Below are 10,469 nucleotides of genomic sequence, written 5' to 3' on the forward strand. Positions count from 1 at the left end.
TTATTTGGTAGCTTGATAGCAGATACATTCTACATGAGTGTCCCATGAAGATAATCTTCCATACCCATTAAGTCAGATTCAAGAAATACTAAAACTAATGTTTCTATGAATCTAGTGTAATCTTTAAGGTAGGTTCATGAGACACTCGCAAAATGTCCTTGCTGTCAAATGACCCCTAAAAAAATGCATTAAGTTTTCCTTTTTGTAGATGTTACTTGGTTATGTATACAAAACAGCAGCCGCTTATGGGAATGTTTACTTGGTTCAATGTTAAGATAAAGGCAATTATCACGAGGAATTCGACTTCCCCAAACTAGAATGAACCCTCCTCTTGTAAATGTCGACTGTCCAGATGCCTCCCATTCTTCATAGAACTGTGAACACATTCTGATTCGTGTTTCAGCATCATCCACACAAAACTACTGGAGATCAAGATCGGGTCACCTTGCTTGACTTGGTGACCGTGCCATACCGTAAGGACCACACTTTTGTTTGGTTACTCTACCCTCGTGAGTATGCTGACAAGCCAATTAGAGATGCGTACCCGCAGAGTCTCTGATTTGGTTTGCACATGCTACACCTCGAGATCAGATCAAAATTTTTGCATAAACATATGAACAATCTTGTCCGTAAATGTTGTCATTTCTGAGACATTTCATTAGTATATTTCAACAATGCTGCTTTGGTTACTCGAGTTATACACCCAAATTTTAAATGTATTATCCCTTTCATTTGGATGGGTAGATCAACCATACTAACCTTCCTTAGAACTCTTTGATGCTCGTGCTGGACGTCAGTTTGCTTATACAATTGGTGCGCCAAGAGGATTCGTACCTCAACTGCCTGTCTATTAGCAAGAGACATCCCTCCATCAATTTGATTCCGACATCTAACAGTTGACTAAACGGATCTTGCTTCTCGCGCATCTATATTTGCTTGGTGGTTTCGTCTTACTTTCAGTGCTTAGGTGGTTTTTGTCTTACTTCACGCAACAAACCAAATATCTATACGTTGCTGGAAGCATCAAAGCTTCCTCTTTCCACATTTGTCAAAATTTGTCTAGCATAAATGCACCATGACATCGAACCCCAAGGGGCGAAGAGTAGCTGGTTGAGCTGACAGATCGTTTGTCAGTTTGATTATCGTGAGCATTACTCTTCCTGACTGCAACGGTAGATGTGTTGCACTCTAGTTGACATGTGTTCTGCTTCCCTCCCAGGTCTTAAAGCACCCTTGAACCTCGGAAGGTAGGAAAAAAAGAGACGATTCGTTGCCAATTAGACCATGATATCTCATACCATATGGAGGGGTTTGTCAAGACATTCTGCACAGGCTGGTCTGAGTGTTATGAAATTAAAAAACAAAAAGAAGGCATCATGTAAGCCTTCAGCCGCCCCTCAAAAGACTCGGGACCGGTCAGCAATGGAGAAGCAATGAGGTCACAGACTTCGGTTGGTTGGGGAGCTTTCAGAATAGAGCACTCCTTGGAAATTATAATCCAAGTAGTCCTCGTTTTTGAGAAGAGATTTTCAGTCTTTTTTCTTAGACCATAACTTTCCTTGTTGAAAATATGAGAAAGAATCTCTGGATAACTGGGATGACTAACTTTAGCTTACCCAGATAAGACCCAAATATCCCTGAAACAAGTTGATATTTAAATCGGTTTCATACTTAAAGCTCTATAAGAAATTATTTTAAGGCTTTAGTTTGAAAAAGTGAGTTTTTCCTTTGGTTTTCTAATACAATACAACGAGTATTTGCGTTCTCGAAAACTGAGAACTACTCTGAAGTTGATATTCAAATCGGTTTCATACTTAAAGCTCGTATAAGAAATTGTCTTAGACTTTAGTTTGAAAAAGTGAGTTTTTCCTTTGGTTTTCTAATACGATACAATGAGTATTTGTGTTCTCGAGAACTGAAAACTACTCTTGAAATTGATATTCAAATCGGTTTCATACTTGAAGCTCATAAAAGAAATTGTTTTAGACTTTAATTTGAAAAAGCGAGTTTTTCCTTCGGTTTTCTAATACAATACAATGAGTATTTGCGTTCTCGAAAACTGAAAACTACTCTTGAAATAAGAAACCTGACCACATTCGTCTGACCAATCACACACATGCTATCGCCATGGCAGTATTAAAATATGAAGTAAAGGCCTTTTAACCTGAAAGTCTTCACCTGGGTAAGCGGGATGCTGAGAAAAAGCCACAATAAAATTTGAACTCGTGACCAGTCAATCTGCTCTCCATGACTCACAAAACGTCAAAACCTGAGCGATTCACCTGAGGCCGCTAGGAGACACTTGTGGCGAAAAGTAAGCAGACTACCAAGAGCTTCCCTCGATTAAGTTTGCAGGCTAAAAAAACCATTTTACTTTGTAAGAAGTCTAAAAAACACATTAACTTCCTTTTAATACCAAAAACATATGTTCTGATCAAATTTCAACAATACACCAACCTGATCCTGTAACACTGATTGAACATTACGTCAACCGATCTTTTAGTACGTACGGAAATTGAAAAACCCGGATTAGGTATGATGGAAAATGGTGCACAAGATAAAAGCGTCGAGTGATTGTAGTAATTCTTCCCCCCCTTTCCAAGGCAATGGCAACTTTAAGTCAAGTCAAGCACATTTTTTACCAGCAAGCCGCCAATGACGTTTTTGCAAAGGAGAAAAAACTTAGGTTCTATACTTAAAATTTCTCTAAGTAAACAAGCAAAAATAATGTGGGTAGTATCACCTACCACGGGCCAACTCTGTCGCTACCGGCACACCCACTACATAGCTGTTGTAGCAGTAGCGTATGTTCACATGGCGGTCCACGAGAAGCCAAGCTATTTTTCTTTGCTACCTAGCACTAGGGTTTAGAGTTGTTTCAATAGAAACCAAAGTTGTCATATGATGTATGCATATTTGCTAAGCTCAATATCCTACCGTTGCCCAGTTGATGCGGTAGGCTCAAAATGCTTACTTGGCTCTTGAAGACTTGAACCCACCTCCCAGTTGCAAGACCCGACTCAATCTTGGCCTAGCAGAGACCCCTTATCCCCCATCCAGGCGCGCACACACACACATATGAGAGAGAGAGAGAGAGAGAGAGAGAAAGCACACATATGAGAGAGAAAGTTACAACGCACACGACCATTGCTTAAACCCTCATGTGAGGTGAGGGGGGCTGAGTGGGGCTACTGACATCAACCCACTTTAGCTTCAGCTCCAACTCCCCTGACTTAACGTCACACAGCCTCAGCCACACTTCCTGCACAATCTCCCCCTTGACGCATCTCACAAAGCTGTCCCTAACCAAGCAGTTGTCCCTCCCTGGGATCACTTTGCGCATCTTGGTCTCTTCAGCTCCGGCCGAGTTCTTAAGTGCCCGGCGCAGCCTGGAAGCAGATACGATCGGATGCAGGCTCAGGCGTGTGTGCCCCATCTTATCGTCTGGTTTGAACCGATCCTTGTTCAATACCTCCTGTGGATCAAGCGGTGAATATCCTTATGAGCGACCATGAAACCTGACAAGCTCAATGATCTCATATCTCAGCTTATTTTCTTGGACCTCAGCTTATTTTCTTGGACCGGCCACACTGCAGCTGTCTACATCAGTTCTGTAGGGATGCAGCGGGGTCCAGATCACACAACTTCAGCCGAGTCCCTCACTCCTACATAAGACAGTCCACATGTTTTTCTAACCCTTGACTAGAATTCTTGACCAAAACCACTCTGAAGAAGACAGGGAACTAACTCTTCTGTAGCTGGAGAATGACGCAAAGCAATCAAAATTGAAAAAGGGATGCCCGTATGATGACGGGTAGTGACGACATTTACACAATTTTTTCACCAATCAGTCCAAGTTGAAAGAGAAATAGGTAGCCCCGATAGGCACAGCTCAAAGGCACGAAGTTGAAGCATGTTTCCCAGTTTGAACCCATGGGGGTTATGCTCTTATACCAGGTAATGCAGGTGGATCCTATATGCAAGTTAAAGCATATAGAGATCTCACCACCTAGTACCGATGCAGTCTAGACTCTTGCCCAAACGATGGTAGGACCTTTTTTCTCACCCAGAGAGGGAAATCGGTAGCATTATGAGCAGACAACGAACACATCGTTACTTGTATCTAGCACTGGCAATGAAAAAAGGACGACTCAAAAAATCAGTTTCGGAAATATTCATGAGATGATAACCCTGAAAAATGCCAAAATAAGGATTGCTTGTTGTCAATGTTCATTCCCATAAACACGATTTTACTTTTCAATACGACTGTTGGGCTCTAACAGTGCTTAACATCATAAAAACCTTGTCATTCTATTGTAAATGGTGCAATTGCCATTTGAATTGGTTTAACTAAGATTCCGCCTGAACTAATGTGTAATGGTGAAAGGAGGTCGCTGTTTAATAGCTTCCCACCAAAAGCCGGTGCCATATCATGATATCAGGAATTCACTAACATGACGCTTCAAATGGAACTTAATCACAATCTGAAATGAGGAAAGCTTACCAACTTTAGGATTCCAGCTGGGTTGGTAACCGCGAATGTGAACTCTTCATTCCAAACAGGATTAAGACAACTATTTATAACCTTTGTTCTGGCAGTCTGAGCATCAATGTTAGAAATCACAAGTTAGCAACAGGGGTACAACTGAGAGGAATAAACTATATCAGAACCCGGTTTTGAAATCCTTTAGATCCATAATTTTGAAGTAATAGCGCCATATAGTTGGATATTCTGTGAGACTACAAAACTCCCGAAAGTGGAAATAGTTGCTTACCAATATCTAATAATCTGTCAGATTATTTTAGCCATAAGATCGTGATTATTCATTGCTTTTGCTTAAATTATAACATGTAGCAGGCCCCTTCCTTTTTACTGCTATTAAGCTGGAAAGTGAAATTTTCTTATTTATTGATAGTGGGACCAAAAGAGTTTGAAATCGCATGATCAACTGACACTACTTCCACACACCATGAATATAAGGCAACGTTGCCAATCAATTGTTTATAAAGAAATAGCCTATTCCGATGCGCTTGACGAAAAACCATAGAAAACTATCCGCCACAAATAGCCTGATCATACCCAGTCGAAAATATGACTTGCAACAGGGTTTACCTTACATAAAGTATCAACAAAGTCTTTTACAACCGTACGCATATGCCAGAAATGTTTGTTTCTGTAATAAAAAAAAAGTAGATAGGGAAAAAAGATTGCCTGGTTTTCAAGCTTGAGAATGACATAAGGATCGCTGCTTGTAAAATCTCTGATTATCAGCCTTTTCCCTTGAAAAACTGTGACCTTTAGAAACCCAATAGTCTCTCCCATAGAGCTCCTTTCAGACAGCTTCTTCCAGCTTCTGTTTGTAAACCTGTTACATGGCGAAGGGCCTCAGTCCCAACATGACACAGCCACACTTCAATAAAAGAAGTGGAACCACATATGCACGCTCAGCTGGGGCGTAAAGTCGTGCAACATACAAAAGTGACTGGGCGTGTTTTACAAGTCACCTTACATGTATCTTAAAAGAAACTGTCTGGTAACGAATCCCTAAAAAGTTCATTCTGAATACTGCCGGTAGTACATACGACTGGACATTAGATAACATGGTTTCTTCCAATAACTGCACCAATCCCATTAATTTAAACTATAATATCCATAGGTTGATCTAATACATCTTTTTTGCCTTTCCTACCTTCTTTTTATTATGATAATCATGCAGTAGAAGATACTCTAGGACCAAACCCAGGACCCTCATGTGCTGGTTCCAACGATCACAGACTTAGGTGCAAAACCAGTAACTAGTGGAGTGAACGATGAGTGCACGAGGAAGAAAAGCTCAAACTTTCAAAAACTTGAGTATCAATTGTCAATAATTGAGATCTCACTTTTGGCTCTACGGGAAAGGTATAATGCACGCAAATCCATTAAAATAACTAGAAGAAAAAAGTGTCCAAAAGAAAACACATGGTCGTCTCTCTGGATCGCTTTATAGTTCTGGTGCACAACATTTAACATATTGAGGTCTGGCCATTGAAAAAGCAAATCCATTCGGGTATATTTTCTGCAATTGCCAAATCAAGAACACTTACGACAAACAAGTTGAAATTTCAAAAGAACGAAACTCAAAAAAAAAAAAACAATATGTCATCATGCTCCAACAAAAACAGAGAGAAAAATAAATGAAGTGGTGTCACAGATGAAGACAGGAGAAATTTAATGATCACAGGAGCTCGAAGATCAAGCACATAATGATCGTCATTCGTGGCTAACACAACAATCAGAGGGAGAGTAGATGAGTGAGTAGGCGGCCGATTTAAAGGGAGGAAACCTCTACATAACGAAATCTACACCAGTTCTATCCATACGTTTACCCAATTTTGAGTCCAAGCTCCAAAGAGATGGAGTTTTTCTGTCCATAAACTGCGGAATTTTGGGTCCAAAAGATGGATAGGTTTCTAGGGGGAACTCCGAGCAATAAACACGTCCAAGACAGAGAAAACATTATCTTTTTCCTCAAACAAGAAAAAATCAACACACAATTCTCATTAGTCTCTCCACTCAAATAAAGGAAAACAAAAAACGCAAATGAAACGAGAAAAAATAATGGGATACCTTTCAACCAACTGCTAAATCAATCAGACTAACAAACGATCGTTAGTTCAGCAGAGAAACGAAGGGAAACTCTAGGCTAAAATTCCAAAACAAAAAGTAGCTCTCAGCTTAAATATACACTTTCAAGAGGGAAAAGATACCAAAAGTTCCACGGAGAAAATGAATATTAAGCGGCTCATATTCAACTCATAAAGACAAACTAATCCAACGTGAGCCATGTGGATTACCTACAACAGGGTAAGCAGAATAACTCCTGAACTAAAGGAAAAAGAAACAAGAAGTGGAAAGGAAACGTAACTCTTCCATTGAAAATTTATTTCTAAACTAGAAAACAGCGAACCGCACTGCAGAAAACACAATTGTGGCGTAAGATTTCCGTTTTACTGACGGGCAACAACGAAATTCCGACGGTGAAACGGAAAACCAGCGCGAGACTCTCAACATTCTGTCAACGGGAAATATTAGGACAAGAATTCGCCACTTTTAACTGAAAAACTCATCAAAGTTCACCCGGGAATGAATATTGCAAGCATAGCCCGCCTTCCTTCGCTGTGAAAGCGACGAAAAAGCAGTTGCAACGGACAACTAAAATTATAAAACCAGTGATCATCCCTGTTCCCGAAGAAGAGACATACGGAGCAACAGCAGGGCTTTACCTGGTAGGCTGCCAGCGGTTTCTGCCGCCGTATTTCTGCCGCGGAAGTCAGTTCTCTCGCCCAAGCCACGCCGGACATCGGCGATCAACCCCGTCCGTTCAAAAGCTCGGTGAGCTCCACCTTATAGAGGGGAGTTTACTGGCTAACCCCGGTGTCCCTGGAGCTCGCGCGCATAATCGACCGAAACGTGTCGGTGGAAAACGAGAAGAAACCGAGGACGACGTGCGTGGGAACAGCTCCGTCTCCGACACGTATGAAAGCTCCATTTACCAGAGAGGCCACAACATATACCAAAATTACATACTAGTCCCAAATGACGTCGGTACGACGCCCTGGTCGTTGGTGGATCGGACGGAAATCCGAGTCTCATTGCTGGTGGATCTGGGCCCCGACCAGTGTCATATACCTCTCGATTTCTCGATCTGGATTCAGTTGGACCAACGTGTATCCGAAGATATATTTTCTTGTATTATTCACTTGGGTTTGTTTTGTTTGTAGATCTGGATACAGAACGAATACAAAATCGGTCTAGGCCATGTCGATCTGGATCTAGCCTCGGACTTTAAGCAATAGATCCAAACATCAAAAAGATACAATGGAGCAGCAATTTATACTGTACCAGGGGGTTCCATTCCAATCCTCACTGCGGGCAAGTCCGAGTCAAGAAATGAAACCCTCTTGGACCTATTTCTGGCCATGGACTCGGTGATTTCCGAGTCAGTAATCCGAGACGTACAGAGAATATCACTTTTGTGAAAAATGTCATGATAATTACTGCTTGACCAGTCAAGCAAATGACGTCGTCACGTAGGTCCATCATAAAGACGAGGACAGTGCCAAACGGGATTTGATACCCCCGCTTTTGCCTGTGGGTCAGATAAAGATTGGCCCCTTTGACACGCACCGACCAGTGACCCAAGAATATCCTGGATTTCAAATTTCCAGATATTGCAGCCAATAACTCATATCTCGAACTTTTAAAATTTGATCATTTTCTTTTTTTTTTTATTCAGTGACCAAAGAATATCCTGGACTTCAAATTTCCAGATATTGCAGCCAATAACTCATATCTCGAACTTTAAAATTTGATCATTTTCTTTTTTTTTTTTAATTTGATACAAAAAGATGTAGTCAACCGACTCAACCCATGTATGGGTCTGATCGGATCTGAGTTAGATGGTGAAGAGCCTCCCCATTTTAATTTTGAGGAAAAATGTTACCGTCCAAATGTTTAGTTTGTATTGAAGATTGTGAGGAATGGTTTATAAATGAGGTTATTATCATAAATGGTTGTTTCGATTTTTAGTTTTTTTGAGGTTGGAGCTAAAACTGTTAGAAGGTGAGTTGAGATGCGCCAATAGGAACCCGAGCTCAGGAGTGGGTTGGGATTTTTTCAATAGAAATGTTTCACAAGCATGAAATATGATGACACCACAAGACTAAAAAAGAGATGATAATGGCTGGTGTAGACTACCTTTTCTTTTAGAGGACATCCTACTTTTGCTTTTTCTCTTGGGGAGAATATTTAAGCGTGGAAGGGATGGTAGGTGTGAGGAGAGAACGGGGTTGTGTGTGGTAGAAGAGAATGCAAAGAGGGCCAAAGGCGATGAGATGGATTTGAGAACCATTCACACAACCAATTGTTTACATGAAGAACCGAATCTTGTTGACTGCCATGATGCTTCTCAGTCAATCTTTGACCAACTGTCAAACTGTAGCAAAAAGAAAGGGGTAGGTTTCCTTTCTCTCTCTCTCTCTCTCTCTCTCTCTCTATATATATATATATATATATATATATATATATATATATATATATATAATTGGATGAGGGCCGTGTGGACATGTTGACATAAGGCAACGGATGTTCAGATTCTATGGAAGAATGAACGTGCTGGGCCAGGCGAGGAATGGAGCCCAGTTGGGTTCTTTTGGCGGGTCACTCCTGGAGAAGGGACGCATCAAATGCATTCCCATTTGTGATGAGGGACTGAGTATCAGGGATGCAACTTTGGCGTGACATTATTCATTGAGTAGTGTTCACGATTCGTCATAGTCATGGCAAGATAAATGACAAACATGATCTTATTTTTTTCTTTTAACCTATTTCTTATATATATATATATATATATATATGTATATACATTAGATGCATTTTGTGAGCTCCACCTCACAGACCCCCGGTAGAATCCGTGGAAAGAAGAAAAAAATGTGATGAATGTTGATCCAAAGCTAAGACTTGCAGGTTTCTACTACCCATTGCATGAAGACTTGAATAATCTGTCATGACCTTTTGACTTGTTAAGTAACATTCTCTGTTCATATGAGTTGTTCAATTAATATTATTGCAGATCCCTGTACTCAATTCGATCAGGTCAGCTTGCCATCGAACCCCTCAAGCTTCAAAGCAGCCAGTTTGACTAAGCAGTGGCGAAATGAATATATCGAGTCTCCAACCCTTTTTCTCCTGTTAAAATCAATTTAAGTTTTAGAAAAAAATTAGCAACTCAAAGCTATCATGCTTTTGTGTCGACTCTCCAAACTTTTTTAGCTTGTTAAAATCAATTTGGGTTTTAAAAAAAAATTAGCAACTAAAAGCTATCATGCTTTTGTATAGGAAGAGTCTCTCTCTTTGTTTTTCATTTTAGTTCAGTTCTCCTAAATTATAAAATTTCATATGGTAGGGGCAAGCGGGGCAGTTGGAGACATTTTCAAATGCAAAATCAGATTTAGACGTGAGCAAGAGTAGTATTTCACTCTATAGCTGAGGCAGAAAATAAAAAAAACTCACCTTTCCCTTCTAAGATATCAGGTCTGTTTTCGATGTCTTGGGTGATATCCCCACTATGCTTTAACTTGCGTATCACCCCCCCTTTCTCCCAACCCCACCTCTTTTAAAGCACAAAAAGTTGATAGCTCTATAATTCAAAATCATGTTGATAGAAACTGACCACCTATCAACCCCCAGCCTGTCCATTGTAAAAGCCAACCCCTGGATATGATGCATCCGGCCTGGAATTTTGAAGTCAGGTGTAACAAAACAACTTTGATTGAACGTGAATCTCATAAAAGGTAGGCCAAGATCAGATGTCAACACAAACATTTGTTTGTTAATTGTTAACCCATAATTCACAAGGCATGAACAACATAAAAGCATGCTCATAAAAAGCATCCATTGCACCAACCCTTTCAAACATGTTGGACTT

The 10,469-nt window shown here is 40.4% G+C and overlaps 1 protein-coding gene across 1 annotated transcript; it reads right to left on the reverse strand.

Moving 5' to 3' along the window:
* Positions 1–2,671: 2,671 nt before the first annotated feature.
* Positions 2,672–7,418, reverse strand: LOC116258480 (protein C2-DOMAIN ABA-RELATED 11-like). Its single transcript, XM_031635645.2, has 4 exons — positions 7,267–7,418; positions 5,213–5,366; positions 4,505–4,600; positions 2,672–3,475 (listed from the first exon to the last, which is right to left on the reverse strand). Exons 2-4 carry the CDS (start codon positions 5,321–5,323, stop codon positions 3,152–3,154), a joined length of 531 nt encoding a protein of 176 aa, XP_031491505.1. The 5' UTR covers positions 5,324–5,366; positions 7,267–7,418; the 3' UTR covers positions 2,672–3,151.
* Between the last annotated feature and the right edge of the window lie 3,051 nt (positions 7,419–10,469).

Source organism: Nymphaea colorata, chromosome 8, assembly GCF_008831285.2.
Source record: "Nymphaea colorata isolate Beijing-Zhang1983 chromosome 8, ASM883128v2, whole genome shotgun sequence".
NCBI classification, from domain to species: domain Eukaryota; kingdom Viridiplantae; phylum Streptophyta; class Magnoliopsida; order Nymphaeales; family Nymphaeaceae; genus Nymphaea; species Nymphaea colorata.

Excerpts from the sequence above, each read along its gene's own strand:
- LOC116258480 (XM_031635645.2), bottom strand. The coding sequence starts at position 5,323 with ATGGGAGAGACTATTGGGTTTCTAAAGGTCACAGTTTTTCAAGGGAAA. Across the intron at positions 4,601-5,212 it reads TTCTCAAGCTTGAAAACCAG|ACTGCCAGAACAAAGGTTAT; the intron begins GCAATCTTTTTT and ends ATTGATGCTCAG. Across the intron at positions 3,476-4,504 it reads CAGCTGGAATCCTAAAGTTG|GAGGTATTGAACAAGGATCG; the intron begins GTAAGCTTTCCT and ends CTTGATCCACAG.